The sequence below is a fragment of the Tenrec ecaudatus genome, chromosome 3 (genome assembly GCF_050624435.1).
Source record: "Tenrec ecaudatus isolate mTenEca1 chromosome 3, mTenEca1.hap1, whole genome shotgun sequence".
NCBI classification, from domain to species: domain Eukaryota; kingdom Metazoa; phylum Chordata; class Mammalia; order Afrosoricida; family Tenrecidae; genus Tenrec; species Tenrec ecaudatus.
In genome coordinates, this window is record NC_134532.1 from 61,904,264 (window position 1) to 61,920,542 (window position 16,279).

The window sequence follows — 16,279 nt, forward strand, 5'->3', positions numbered from 1 at the left end:
ACCTTTTTGCCATATAAGATCGAAGTGAGGTGTAGTATATGTAAAGAATAGATTCCCTCGACTCACTCTCTCACTCACTCACCCACTCACTCTCTCAGTCTCTCACAAAAAAAAAAAAGGAAAATGACTAAAGAGTTATACATTTTATATTCATTTTGGTCATTATGACATATCAAGTCATAATTGGGATTTTGTAACTAAATAAAAAAAAGAATAGATTCCCTCAACCCTCACTTTTAAAAGTAAAAATGACTTTCTACCAACTTTTCTTAGGAGGAAAATGACACAAAACAATCTGATGGTAATTAATCTGTTTACTTTTTGTGCAGTCTCTTGCTGTTCAGAATCTTGAAAATGTGTGAGAACTTTGTTAAGAACTATTGCTTTTAGTTAAGTGGGACTTGCTTTTTAAAAAGTTGATCACAGCCATTTTAATGTAAATAAAGCTTAAAATGGATTTTAACTAATGTTACAGTATAAAGTTTTATTGACATTTTAGTTATTAAAACCAGAGGCCAGTATAGTAGGAAATCTGGATAAAAACATAGCTTGGGCTATTTTATAGAAAACCTGTTCTTACTTACATGATCAAACTGAAATGTAGGTAGTGATTAGAAAATTGCTTTTTAAATAGAACTACAAATACAATAAAGATATTTATGCATGCTAAATGTTTGCGTGTATTTACCTCTTTAATGTGAAAGCTGTGCTTTCGTTTTCTTCCTGTACAAAATACTAAACTCCAGGACAAATGTGATATGTGAGCCCTTGCAGATTTTATTTCCAACAGGTATAAAACCATTCCAGCCTTACTCTTAATGTTTGTTGAATAAAAAAGGCTGTTCACATATATAAGAAGTTGAGAACTATACCATAATCTAATTGTTTTTCTACGAACATCAGGATATTCTTTTCTTCACAGAGATCCAGAACTTCTCAGGGACAGAGCAGTAAAGCTCATCTTGAACATCAGACAATACTGCAGCTTTTCGTTTTTCAAATAAAATTCTCATAATCAGAAGATTCAAAAACAGGGGTCCCTGCCCAGTCATACACTTGTGTGGAAAGGAAAGGAAAATCTGTTTAGTTTGTGTAGCTTATTCAGGTTGTTTCCAGTCAAACTTGAGACTTGATGATATCCTTCCTGAATTTAAGTGCAAGCAGCAGTGAAAATATTTCTAGATATCCATTTGTAACATGATGTTTTGCAAAAACTCATTTTCCATTTAAAGCCAAGAATCTTATTCTTTGAAGTAAAAACATTTTCTCTACAGCTTCTAGAAACTGAAAAATAAGTACTCTTAGGCTAATTTCTATAACCAGTTCACTTTCAAAGCACTTAACCAAATTTGTCCTTTTTTTCTTAAAAAGATCCATTGAAGTTCAGGCACCTTGTTGATGTTAGCTATTTGGGGCACTTTTTAGAACTTAAATTTTTACCTCGAGAGGATGTTTTCTGTGTCAGTTTGGATCATCTGAGAAACAAATCTGTCTTACATGAGGAAAAGCCTACAGAGGGTGAAGGCAGAAGGAATCTGAGCAGGCAGGAAGAACCTCTGATGTATAATTTGGATCTTTTCAGCCAGGCTGACGTGGAGTCTCCACCGAGCCCCCCAGACAGAGTTGTCTATTGGTGCAATCCTGGCTGCCCTGCTCCTGCTCTGTGGCTTTCTTAGACGAGTCAAAGGACGCATGAGCAGGTGTGACTGTTATGTTGGGTTTCAAGGGAGGTAGCTGGGGCCATCAAGTAACTTGCTCCCCTTAGCAGGCTTTAGCGAAGCAGTATCTGATCAGGATACTACTATGGCCACTGTCCTTTGCTTATCCCGTGTTGTGTGGACATCTTTCTTACCTTGATGGGCATTCACATCTATACTGTGTAGCCACATAAGCAGGACCAGGCACCAGTGGTACGAAAAAGTTACAGCTTTAAATAAGATATGAACACTTTCCTCCTGGGGCACATTGGACAGAGCCCACAAGGAAGTAATAAGAAGAATCATACAGACGGGTAGGAAAAACATGCAGGGTTTAAGAACATTATCTCTGGCTATTCTGTGTAAAAAGAAGAAAACGAAAAGGATAGAGTAAGTAGTAGAATATGAACTAGAGTGATGGGATTTGGATGCATAAGAATTACGTACATATAAGGCCTGGAACCTTGGCTTTTATTCTGAGTGAAATTGGAAAGTTCTTAGTGGGTTTTGAGGGGTAGGGTTCCAAGATAGAACTTTATCATGTGTCCTAGGTGTTCTCCTTATAATTTACTCATGGACAATATTAATTAGTAATTATTAATTTGGGCATTAAGAGTTCATATTATGAAGTAAAAGTGTTAATTAAACTATTTTAGGGTTTGGTGAAAATCCTAAACTGCAGAATCTTATGGATTATTAGCACAAAGTACAACTTTATTTTGCTGCCATGTGCATACTAAACCTGAAATGACTTTTTGTAGGTCAAGTCTAGTGAATCAAACCTACCATGCACCTTCTGAAAATGTTAGTATTGCACAGTTATGTACTTGTTTTATTAGTTTAGCCACTATTCTTTAGTGTCTCATGATGTTAAGATTAGTATTTACTTTAGAATCTTCCTTTGAAAGTTCTAGTTCAATATTAGGCAAGCTTTCAGAGTTCCATTTGTTTATCGTGTGTACTCTCTCCATTTTAATTTATCCCCTAGAAAAGCAGTTCGTGGTTTTGAATGACCAAAGGTCTTTTGAAAAGCCATATTTATGAGAAAACAGTTTTAAAATTATGCAGAAATTGAGTTTGAGGCAACATTAAATTAACAAATGATAATGAGTTGTTGCCCTGCATCGTCTAGAACTTAAGGAAAATTACAGAACAGCTCTGTGTGAAACTTTATGAAGGACAAACTTATTAGATAATGCTTATTTTTCGATTTAGGATGGGTCTGACTGTAGGCTTCCCTTCCTTTGGGTTAGGACATCTGACTGGCATTTGAAAGACTGTTGCCAGAAAGAAGAACATTGCTCTCTCTACATTCAAAAGCACATGTTATGCCCCTTTACGCCTATACTCTCCACAGATTACCGCATGTAAAATGTTTGAAACATACTCCTTGCATTTTATTTGGGTTATATAGGTTTTTTGAAATCTGTTTGAACACTTGAGTAATAAGTATGTATTCTGGAGCCTTTAATTCTCTGGCAACTTATCTTTTGTTGCATAAGCAGAAGCAGAGAGTAAGTAGCGCTGTGGCTTCTCCGTCGATACTGCAGAGTATAGTGTCACTCTTGAATTACAAACAGAGCTCTGGGTCTTGAGATTTTCAATGAAGTAACTATTTCATGGAAAACTTTGGTTTATATAGGCTTTAGCTATTATTTAAAGCATTTCATAATTCCCTCTCTGAAACTTTTGCTTAAAGTTTTTGAGGGCGAGTCAAAAAGTATTGTTACTAGGCACAAAAAGTATTTAAGGCATCAACGCATATCTGTGGTGAGTGACTAGAGATAATTTCTCAGTAACATATTTGCTTCAAAATAAAGGTTACTAAAACAATGTTGTGCCAATATTCATGAACTCAAGGAGCCGAGATCTGATTTTTCCATCAGTTGTGTAAACAAGAATACAATTAATGCAGGTGATTTTATAGGATGAATTGTAACCAGGATAGGATCGTAACTGGGCAAAGCAGGACTATTAAAAAGACAGGAAAGAAAGACAAGTGAATATCAGAAGAGTCTCTGAAACTTGTTCTTAGTCAGATTAGCCTAAGCCTCAGGAAAGCAATCATGAAATCAAAGAACCGAATAGAGAATTTCAAGGGACAGCCTGAGAAGACCAAGTAAAGTATTATAATGAAAGGTGCGAATACCTAGAGTTAACACACGTAAAAGGATGAACCATGCTCATTGTCTTAAGCTTTAAGAGCTCAAGAAAAAAAATGCAAGTCTCAAATTGCAATATTGAAAGATTCTGTAGACAAAATCAAACATGACACAGGGAGCATCAAAAAATGATCAGAATACTGTATTAAAGTGCTGCAGCAGTGGACTCAAACACGGCTGACATTCCACTATTTTAGAAGGGAGCATATGAGCAAGCACCTATGGTGCAGAAGGAAGTTCAAGTTATACAAAAAGAATGAACCAAAAACAAGACTCCAGGAATGGATGGAATGCCAATTGAAATATTTCACCAAGCAGATGAAGCACTAGAAGCACTCGTCTATGCCTAGAAATTTGGAAAACAGGCTAACTAACTGGAAAAGATCATTATCTGTGCCCATTCAAAGGAAAGGTGACCCAACAGAATTTGTAAACTACAGAACAATACTACTGAGATCACACGCAAGTAAAATTTTTGCTGAAGATCATCCAACCACAGTTGCAGCAGTATACTGACAGGAAAGTTCAGGTTGGATTCAGAAGAAGACATGGAAAATGGGATATGATTGCTGATGTTAGATGGATCTTGGCTGAAGGCAGAGAATACCAGAAAGATGTTTATTTGTATTTTAAGAAGAATATGGCATCATGATAGGAGGAAGGCTTATCAACAACCTTTGATACATACCGTGTATACTAGAGTATAAGCCAATCTGAATATCAGCTCTGGCCCTTAATTTTACCACAAAAACTGCATTTAAAATGTGTTGAAAAACTCGTCTTATATACGAGAATATATGGTATATGATATAACCCTGTTTGCTGAAAGTGAGGAGGGCATGAAACACTTGCTTGTGAACATCAAGGACTGCAACCTTCAGTGTGAATTTCAACTCATTGTCAGGAAAACCCAAATTATCACAACCGATACAGTAGGTAACATAATGATAAACCGAGAAAAGATTGAATTTTCAATTCAGACGTTTCATCTTGCTCAGATCCACAATCTATGCTCATGGAAGTAGCAACTGAGACATCCAATTATGCATTGCATTAGGTAAGTCTGTTGCACAAGACTTCTTTAAGCTGTTGAAAAGCAAAGTTGTTACTTTGCAGACTAAGGTATACCAGACCCAAGCCATGGTATTTTTAATCTCTTATTTATGCATTTGAAAGTTGGGCATTGAATATGGAAGATTAAAGAAAATGCATTTTACCTATGGTGCTTGCAAAGAATATTCACAGTGCCATAGACTTCCAAATGAACAAACAGATCTGTCTTAGAAGAAATATAGCCAGAATAGTACGTTAGAATCAAGGATGGTGAGATACTATGTCACCTAATTTGAACACTTTGTCAGGAAAGACCAGTCCCTGGAGAAGGACATCACGTTTGGTAAAGTGGAGGGGCAGCAACAAAGTTGAAGGCCCGTGATGAGATGAACTGACAAAGTGGTGTCAGCCGTGGGCTGAAACATAGGACCAATTGTGAGGATGACACAGGACCAGGCACTGTTTTATTTGGAACCGACTGGATGGCACCTAACCTAACAACATTAGGAAAAAGTTTTAGTAAAATTGAAAACTGCGTGGTAAAGAAAGGACCAGGGAAGTTTCACGGAAGAATTTATTTCTTTACAGCAATGCAACCACTCATTCTTCAAAAGGTTATTCTACTTGAATTACATTAGGAGAGCTAACTCAGTAACCTCCAGCATCCTGATCTTGCCTTCAGGCTTCTGTTTATTCTCTAAGCTCCAAGAGCTTTCCAAGAATCATGATTTGAGTCCCTCGAGGATGACCAGACTGTCATTTTGATGTCATATAAATTGAATTGTGCAGAATTCTTTGAGAAAGGATCAGAGATGGAAATACTTTACAAGTATGTAGAATTAGATGGAAGACATATTGAGAAACAATTACACATTAAAAAACTTATTTAATAAAGATTTCTGAGATTTTGTAGCAATACTCATGTTTAAGTATGTGCATATAGTAAATTTGACTGGTTGCTTGTCAACAAATTTAAATACTTTTGACAACCTATAAGGACACATTCTGAATCATCATTCTCTGTAAAATTAACATGTTGACAGAAGCATATTGGGAGCTCTGCAAATATGTTATTTCTGTAGACTGGAGAACTACATAGGATATGCAGTGTTGTATCAAATCCCTTTAGGACAGAGTAGAACTGTCCCATGTGGATTCCAAGGTTGCAATCTTTATGGAAGCAGAGAACCACATTTTTCTCCCGTCTGTCAGACAGCAAGTGGGATAGAACAGCTGACCTTATGGTTAGCAGCCAATTCCTTAGCACCGCACTACCAATTTAAACAATAGTGAGTACTATACCTTTTCTTTTATCTGCTTCATTTCTGACTTGAAATTATTTTCATTCTAGATCTACTGATTGCCTAGGAAAGCATGCAATTTGGCATCATAATATGCTAGCCACCATATTTTACTTTACTAAAATTTGATTAGAAATTATTTTACTATAAGTTTGATAAGAAGTGAGTGCCATTGAGTTTTATATTGGCTTTTAAGAGTGGTTTTTAATTAGAGGCAAAGATGGCAAGACTTCGTCGTATATACTTTGCAAATGTTGTCAGGAGAGATCAGTCCCTGGAGAAGGACATCATGTTTGGTAAAATGGAAAGGCAGCAAAAAAGAGAAAGGCCATCAATGGGATGGGATGACACAGTGGCTGCATTAAATGGCTGAGGCATGGGAACAATAGTGAGGATGCCACAGGACCATGCAGTGCTTCGTTCTGTTCAGGGGTCTCTGTGGATCATAGCCGGCTTGATGACACCTAACAACAACCAACATTCCTGCATTCTTCTGTTATAATCAGCCTTTTGTATATTTTATATTGTTGTGGAGCAACCAAAGCAGTACTCAAAGCTTGTGCATCCGCGAGGTTATTTTGTTTGGGCCTCATTGTGGGAGCCCTGGTTACCCATCCATCTCGTTGCGAGCCTTCCTCCCTCTGGCTGGCACTCCTCGTTACTTTCCAAGTATGATGTCCTTTCCCAGTACCATAGTCAAAGAATGTGTGACAGTGTTTCAGCATCTTTGCTCTCAAGGAGCAATATACCCGTCCTTGTCCAAATCAATTTGGTTTGTTCTTTGGCAGTCTAGGGTATTCAGTATTCTTTGCCAACAACATAATTCAAATGCATCAGTTCTGTAGTCTTCCTTAGTCACTATCCAACTTTCGCATTATTATGAGGTGATTGGAAATTACAGCTCATCATGCATACCTTAGTTTTATTAATTATGCTTTAAATCTGACCCTCCTTTTCCCCCTGACTTTTTGTTTCCCAAATTGCATATTTTATCTATTATTTTTAAAACTACTTACACGTGACCCCATATTACAGGACCCAATTAATTTAACTGGCTTGAAGATACTTTGCCTCCCCATAATAGGATACTTAAATTATACATTGATAATAAATTGAATTTTTGTTATTTATAATAGTACAGAGGTGCTCTTTGACTAGTCCTTTTTTTCAAAATACACAAAGCATTTTTAATTGAAGTGTTACTTTTTAACTAGTACTTGTGCATCAGCTGTTTTAGTAATGCCAGGCCTAAGTTTTCTACTTGTGATAGTCAGCAGTTTGAAACCACCATCCCAGGGAGAAAGACGAGGCTTTCTGCTCCTGAAAACGGTATTTCCTCGGAATGCCAAAAGCGTAGCTCTGCATGCCATACAGAATTTCTGTGAGCCAGAGATGGTTTGGGCACTTAATTAGCAAAGCTGACTTACGTACATGATTTATACACATTGTTTATGGCTTGTTTCAGGATCTGTTACCTCATCTTTGCATTTTTCAAATGGCTGTTAATTCTCCATTTTACCTGCTTTCAATTGTGTAAAAATGTCCCTGTAGAGTGGACACACAGTGGGTAGTTTGGAACCAGTTTTCTCCCACTCTTTCTGTTGTTTTGTGCACAGGCAGGCGTCCAAGTGAAAAATGTCCTATGTAATGTTAGAAGAAGCAGCCAGACTTTACATTAGATTACTAAAATAATATTTTGACTGTTTCTTTGCAGAGAACCTGTGTGTTTTTTATATTTTCCTTTATGTGCAGAAATATGCTATAGTATTTATTGGTGATAGGAATTATGGTTAATGAGGGATTTTGAAAATAAGTCTTATGACAAAACTATGCATGGATTCCAAATTTATTTTTCAAAATAAATAATATTTTCTTATAACAAATCTGAACAAAATCTAGTTTGAAGCATTAAGAAGGATAAGACATCATTTAAAAAAGTAAGCCTACTAGAGCCCTGGTGGTGTAATGGTTACACTTGGGGCTGAAATTTGTGTGGTTGGCAGTTCGGAACCACCAGCAGCTCCATGGGAGAATGTACATTTGAGATTTATATTTTCCATTATTTGTAAATTTTACATTAAAAACTGTAAACAAATATTAAACTTTAGAAGTTTGTCCCAAAGTGTTTAGGAAAAACCAATAGAAAACCTTTTTACACTTAATACTAAAAAGTATATGGGGGCATTATTTATACCATGTTCTAATTAAGGAAATTTGTGAGTTTCAACTGACTTTTTTTTAACAGGAATTTACACATTTTTCTAGTTATAAGAAGTGACTAATACTGATTGGCAAACAGATCCAGCAATTTAAAATAGGAGATGTATATTTTGCTTATTAATTCCTACTATAGTTTTAGTTAACAGTCTTGAAACATATTTTAATCATTGCAAACCAATTTCAGTTTTATTACATAACAAAATGTAAGATAAAGGTCTAAATAAAAAATATTGCAAACCAATTATCCACAGCCTACCACACTATTAATTGCATAGCAGGTGTTTAATGGTTAGGAATGCATTGATGAATTAATGAATAATTGTTACTAATCTTTTTGTGAAGTTTTCCCCAGATGAGCTTCTTGTGTTGTTTCACCTTTGAAAACAAATTGGATTATTTAAAAGAAATTTGTAAAAGATAATCCTTTCAAGGCAACTTAAACCGCAATTTTCCCCCTTAGTTTATTTCTGAGAAAGTTTGATTTAAAAAAATGTATTGCCGTATTGATTACCATTTTGAGCTCATTTCAGAGATTACAATGAGAAACTGTGAAGCTAGAAAACTAGATATGCTGTATCATGCAAACCTTAAGAATTGATGTCAATTTAAAGGAATTTGATAAGAACTTAGGTAATTTGTTAGTAGCATTAGTTTTTGTATCTTGAATGTGATGTATTATCAACGGATAAAATTTAGGGTAAGTATTATGGAAAGAAGCTTTATCAAATACTAATTTATATCTTATGTGGAAAAGAAAAGATGCATGATCTATGTAATTTAGAAACATGGTAGAAAAATTAAGGTATAAATTGTATTCAATTGTTTTTCAGTGATTTTATCCAACTCAAAAATTGCTCTTGCTTTCTGTATGTTGCCTGTAGCGTACTACAACACACAATAAGTATTCCACATTCTTACAGACTTTCCACGAACACCGGGCTTAAGCTGCACGGCATCCCACTACACTCCCACTACACTCCCACTACACTCCCACTACACTCCCACTACACTCCCACTACACTCCCACTACACTCCCACTACACTCCCACTACACCCCCACTACACCCCCACTACACCCCCACTACACCCCCACTACACCCCCACTACACCCCCACTACACCCCCACTACACCCCCACTACACTCCCACTACACCCCCACTACACCCCCACTACACCCCCACTACACCCCACTACACCCCCACTACACCCCCACTACACTCCCACTACACTCCCACTACACCCCCACTACACCCCCACTACACCCCCACTACACCCCCACTACACCCCCACTACACCCCCACTACACCCCCACTACACTCCCACTACACTCCCACTACACTCCCAGGGACTCTTTCATCTTGAACGTCTGGTTTTGGTTATTTTGGTGCTCTAAATGATTTCTTTCTTTTTGTTTGTTTTGCTTTTGCAGATAAAGCTTCCGTGATTATCTTCTGCATACATATATTTTTTATTTCTGTTGTTAGGATAACTCCCTTGGGATAGATTGCCAGAAGTGGAGTTACTGGGTATGGACTTCATTCCTTTTTTTAAAAAAAATATTTATTTGATGCCCAGTTCGTTTAGGTTTATCTTGAAAAATGGAAGTTATAATTATTTGGTAACTGTCAGAAAACTAGGTCTGAAGACAAGATTTTGTCGTCAGTAATGTTTGGGAAATTTCTAACATGGGTGGGAGGGAAGCCTTCTTTCACCTGGCTTACCTCAGCTTTTTCTATACTTAATTGAGCATTTCTTAGATTTTTTTCCCTTAGGTTTTTCTCTTTTTTTGGGGGGGGGGAGTATGTGTTATTTTTGTTCTTGATGTATTTGTTCATAGTTTATGAACTACTGATCTAAAATATTTCATTAGTGAAATTATACTCGGTCAACAGCTAAATTGAGCTATAAAGTTTTACACTAAAATTATTAAATAGATTAAAATAAAGCTGCGATATGATTTTTTAGTATGTCTTAAAAGTTTAAACTATAGCTTAAAGTTTATGTTTTGATTACAAAAAGACATCTTAATGATTTTCTGACATTAAATACATTACATAATATTTACATACAGATATGTAATGTGAAAATAGATGGTAATACAGAACATACAAACATTTTTCCCCCTCATTTTTCCTGCAGAATGTGAAAACCTTTGCATCTTCTGATAGTCTAGCCAAGGTACAAGAAGTAGCAAGCTGGCTTTTGGAAATGAATCAGGATCTGCTCTCTGTGGGCAGCAAAAGGCGACGAACTGGAAGCTCTCAGAGAGGTAACCCTTCCTCAAGCCAGATAGATGAGGAACAGATGAATCGTGTGGTAGAAGAGGAACAGCAGCAGCAACAACAGCAAAGGCAACAAGAGGAGGAACATACTGCAAGGAATGGTGAAGTTGTTGGAGCTGACTCTAGACCTGGAGGTCAAAATGACTCACAGCAAGGACACTTGGAAGAAAACAACAATCAGTTTATTTCGGCAGATGAAGACTCCTCAGGAAATCAAGAACAAGAGGAAGATGAAGAGCATGGTGGTGAACAAGATGAGGAGGATGAAGAGGAGGAGGAAATGGATCAGGAGAGTGATGATTTTGATCCATCTGATGACAGTAGCAGAGAGGATGAACATTCACATAGTAACAGTGTCACAAACTGCAGTAGTAATATGGATCTCCCCATTCAACAACTTTCCTCCCCGTTTTATACAAAGACGACAAAAGTGAGTATATATTTCTTTTAATTGACCTGTTAACCAGAGAATTTATACATGTCTATTTTATTTGTTAAAAAACCTTTCTTATAGTTCTCACAAGTTAATATTTTATGTTTATGTTTACAACAAGGAAGCCCTAATTTTTGTTTTACAGATGGTACTAAGAAATTTTAACTAGAAATACTAATACTGAAACAATCTGATTAATGCTTAGAAAGACAAACCAGAGGGAAGGGAAAATGATCCTATCACCCTGAAAATTTGCTACTGTTAGACGCTGTGAAAGGTGTTAAAAGGAAGGATTTTGTTTTCATTTATAATATTGTCAGTGGATGTGAGTTGTGTTTTCATGGATGTTACACCACAGCATAACTTTAATTACTGGAGGTTACCATAAACTAAGATCTTAGTAAAAGGATTGGAATTTTATCCTGTGTAAACAGTCTTTTCTTTGTTATAGAATGAAAGAAAATGAAATTATAGCCTGAGTATTAGAACTTATTTGTTGGCAGGAAAAATTTTAGTTGATATTTGTAAAAGTTAAAATATACAGGGCTGATTTAAAGGTGTTTAATATTTTTCCTACATTATAAAATAAAAAGAATTCATAATGTTATTTTTATGTTTTCCTTATTCCTGTACCGAAATAAGTTATCATTGAATACCAGACTCCATTCCAGTGGAACACTCTGTTTACTTCCCAAGAGTATTTGCATATTTATCGTTCAGAGAACCAAATCATTTTGGTTGTAATTTGATGACTGTAGGGGTAAGAGATGAATGATGCACTTATTTTTTTTAAGATCATTTTATTGGGGACTCTTACAGCTCTTATAACAATCCATACACCAATTGAATCGCCCATATTTGTACATATGCTGCCATCATTTTCTAAACATTTACATTCTATTTGAGCCCTTGGTATCAGCACCTCTTTTTTTCCCCATCCCCCTCCTACCCTCGTGCCCCCTCGATAAATTATTATTTCATATAATTTCTGTTGTTAGTCTCCTTGGGGTGGTGGTGGTTGTATGTTGATCATTGCAATCAGTTCCCCCTTCCTCTTCTTACCTTCCCTCTATCCTCAGGGTATCACTACTCCCACTACTCCCATTTCTGTTCCTGAGGGATTTATGCGGCCTGGATTCTGTGTGTCCTGAGTCCTTATCTGTACCTGTGTACATGCTCTGGCCTGCCCCAAAGTGACAAGCAGGACTGGGGCCATGATAGTGGGGGTGAGGAAGCCTCAAGGAACCAGAGGAATAGTGTGTGTTTCATCAGTGCTATACTGTACCCTGCCTGACTGGCTCATCCCTTCCTTGTGACCCTTCTGTGTGGGCATGTCCCATTGTCTACAGACGGGTTTTGGGTCTCAGCTCTGAGACCCCTTTTTTTCAGTACTATGTTTTTGTTTGTTTGTTTTGGGTCTTCTCGTGTGTTACATAATCCAGTCGAGCTCGTGATTGCACAGGCTGGTGGATTTGTTGCTTCTCTGCTAGATGGCTGCTTGTTTAACTTCACGCTTTTAAGACCCCAGACCCTATATCTTTGGATAGCCAGGCACCATCAGCTTTCTTTACCACATTTGCTTATGCACCCATTTTGTCTTCAGCGATCATGCAGGGACGGTGAGCATCACAGAATGCTAGGTTATTAGAACAATCTGTTCTTGTGTTGAGGTAGGGTTTAAGCAGAGGCCCAAAGTCTGTCTAGTACCTCAATGTATTGCCATATAAATATATGTACATACTCCAATACCTCTATTTTTATGAATGAATGTATATATGTGCACACCTATGTTTATACCTCTATCCATAGCTTTGCTTCCTAGGTCTTTCCTCTGTTTCCTTTTACTTCCTTTCCCACCATCATACTTGCCCTTTAGCCTCTTAGTAATTCCGACAGATTGCTGTTGCTCCAACATCCCCCGGGTCTCTACTTCCTCCCCATTGTTGATTTCACTGCTCCCTTCCACAGCCACTTCCTACTCCTCCCAAGTCCCTCTCGAACTGTTGGTCCTGTTGCTTCTTGTGCCTATCTTATATAGGTAGGCAAACCAACAATAATGGAAACAAAATAAAAAGAAAACAAAAGATTGAATAAAAAGAGAGAGAGAAAAACTATCAAAGAACAAAAAAGCTTAGATAATTCTAGGTCTGTCTACTGACCTTTATGACTGTCTCTGCACTGGTCTTGGGGTATTCCCTCCTAGCCTGAAGTCTATTTTGGGGGCTTATCAGGGACTTTGTGGCATGGCTTTGTTCACATTGCTGATCTGTTAGGATCCCTTCTTGGTTTGCCCTTTTGTGGGGGTTTCAGGTCAGACTGACTCCTCACTGTGTGCCCCCAGTCTTCTGTCACCAGTATGCCCCAGCGAGTTATGCGCCAGTGAGGGGACATTGGATGCACTTCTTTTGACTCACTTTTTCTCTCTTTTCCAGTTTCCTTTCCTGAAAGATAGCTGTGTTGTGACTGCCTGCTTGCCTCGTTTAGCTAAAGTTCACAGATCGAGTCATAGACAGGATTTTAGGGTTTTTTTGTTTTTGTTTTAATTTTACTGTAAATTGGGCAAAGGTAAAGCAAATTAAAAACTGTCAAAACTTTTAGGACAATCTTTTTTTCATCAAAGATTTGTTCTTAATTGTAGCCTATGGCAAGTTCTAACACTATGTGTTAGAAGTTCTAGTCAATCCTAATGTTCAAGAATAACTAAAGTCGAGAAATAGCGTTTATTAAGTCTGTACTATTGGCCAAGAAGGAACTCTGGTAGGATCGTTGGTTATGATTGGGCTGCTCAGTGGAAAGGTCAGCAGTTCTAAACTATCAGACAAAGAGGAAGCATTCTGCTCCATAAAGACTGCCACAGTCCTTGAAACCCCGTGAGCAGCTTTCCTTTGCGGTAGTTAACAAAACGTTGAAGGCACACGAGAGCTGCAGTCTGCAGTTGTAACAGGAAGAAATGACAGTGCAAAAAAGGAAACTTGAGACTCCGTAACAGATGTCACTTTCGAGCTCATCAAATATACTTCCTGACCATGGGTTATGTGCTGGCGGATGTCTCTGTAATTTCAACTATGCAGCCTGTAAACGCTAGAGTCACTATGAGTCCCTCTCTCTATGAGTCCCTCTCTCTCCAGTTTTAATTCTGTCCACAATGTTGTCATGTATAAAAGAAAACAACACATAAACCTACACTGCAAATTCCTTTCCCATGTTTTAAAGAGGGTATTGACTCATTTCCTACTAAAAAGAAAGCCAGAAGGATTTCCTGAGGCTGGGCCAGGTCTAGTTGGTTTTCTTTTCCTTTCCTCATGTAGCATATTTGAAGACTAATTTCTTCTGCTTCTTACTTGTTATAGTATAAGATTTGTTCTTTAAGACTTCTTCCCCCGCTTGGACTGTCAGATATCTTCTAGTAAACAAGACTCTTTATCCTTTTTTTAGTAGGAAATATATGTATATTATAGTCAGTGTGTAGCATATTGGAGTATAGGATCCTAAAACCCTTTCTTTTCTCTAGTGTGTACACAATAGAAAAATCATTAGCCAATCAGGGATCCAAAAACTGCTTTTCGCTTGACTCGCAATCCTCTACCTACACTCCTTCCTTGACCTTGGGCTGCTAGGAAACTTTCTAGGAGAATGTGGTTAACATGTACAATGAAAGGGGCCCTTCATTTCATTCTGTTGGAGGTAGAGTGATGGCCTCCTCAGGAAGGTCCTGTTCTAGTTTTTTTTTAAAAAAAATATCATTCAAACTCATAAGTGTAGACTTGTCCAGAGAACAAAAGGACATGCTGCGGTGAGCAGTGATCGTGAATAACATCCACGAATACACATGACTCAATGAATTTGCGGCCTTCTTTTCTACCTTTGAGCACGGAAAAAAAGGTAGACATATGGAGCCTTCCAAGTATATCTAACTCAGTGTTAAATGTCATAGAAGGATCGTGTAAATGAAGGACAGAGGCCCTCATAGGTGATGGTTTTCCCTTAAAATAGAATGAAAACCTTTCCAACTCAGTTCAGATTCTGATTATGTGACTATAGGGATACCTCATCCAGCCCTTTTCTAATCTATATAAGAAGACTACAGTGGTTTCCTCCCCGGCTTGGCTTCAGCAAGCAGTATCTGTAAAGCATGTATCAGACAACTTGGCACATGCAGACAGTTTCTACAGAGAGGCCTGTAGCCTCCGTTTGTATATCTGTCTCACATGCATTATCCACCACACCACAGAACACATTTCATTTCGATGTCCCCATTGTTTCATAGCAATCATCATAACACCACCTAGTGGGAAAAGATGTAAACAGGAAAATGGATAACTATTTTTTAAAGGATACATAGGAAAGAAGAGTGGAATGGGCCCTGGTAATGTAATTGACCAAGTAAGTGCTTGCTTGTAAATGGAAATGCCTTTAGCTTGAACCAGCCGCTCTGTGAGAGAAAAGATTTCGCTACATCTGCTAAATTGTAAAGATTATAGCCTAGGGAATCCTATGAGACAGTTCTCTTTTGTCTTATATAGTCACTGTGTGTTGGAATTGACCCAATGGCCCACAGTGCAACAACAATAGGAAGAGTAAGAACACGATATGATAAGCTGAAGCAATCTCTGATAAAAATTAAAATGTGACAAGTTCCCAAAGGAATTCTATTCAGTGATCTTCCCAGTTGATAGAGAGATGTCACTTTTTTTCATTAGAATATGAGTCTCTTTTAACTTTCTTCTAACTTTTAACTAAAGTGTTTGCATAGTTAAATGACAATCTTACATTTGGAGATCAAAATGAGTTTTGGTTTATGGTCAATTTCTAGTTTATTTCTGTTGACACAACTTCCCCCCTGTCTTCAAGGGCTTCTATGAGTTAACCTTAACTGCGTGATAGTGAGTTTGGTGGGGCTTTTGAGTCTTGATAACAGCCAAGATTCACAAGCCCCCCTGAGAGAGAAACAGCACTGTTTACTCTGGTAAAGATGTGTAGTCTCTGTAACTATATAGGGCTGCTATGAGTTGGAATTGACTTTGGTTTGGTTGGAAGCTCTTTTAAAAGGGGTCTCCTTTGGTCACGCAAATGACTACATGCTGAACTACTAGCCAAAAGCCGGGGGATTTAAACCTACCCAGAGGCACCT

The 16,279-nt window shown here is 37.5% G+C and overlaps 1 protein-coding gene across 6 annotated transcripts in view; it reads left to right on the plus strand.

The window, feature by feature from the left end:
• The window catches only part of FBXW7 (F-box and WD repeat domain containing 7), a 205,262-nt gene that overhangs the window by 103,525 nt on the left and 85,458 nt on the right, over positions 1–16,279 (plus strand). For 2 of the 6 annotated variants that reach the window (XM_075543700.1, XM_075543695.1), the window contains 2 exons: positions 9,918–9,959; positions 10,573–11,145. In XM_075543700.1, the coding sequence (XP_075399815.1) occupies positions 10,642–11,145 (504 nt within the window). In that variant the 5' untranslated portion in view covers positions 9,918–9,959; positions 10,573–10,641. Of the gene's footprint in view, positions 1–9,862; positions 9,960–10,572; positions 11,146–16,279 lie in introns of all 6 variants that reach the window. The other 4 variants (XM_075543699.1, XM_075543698.1, XM_075543696.1 and 1 more) reach the window with 2 other exon arrangements.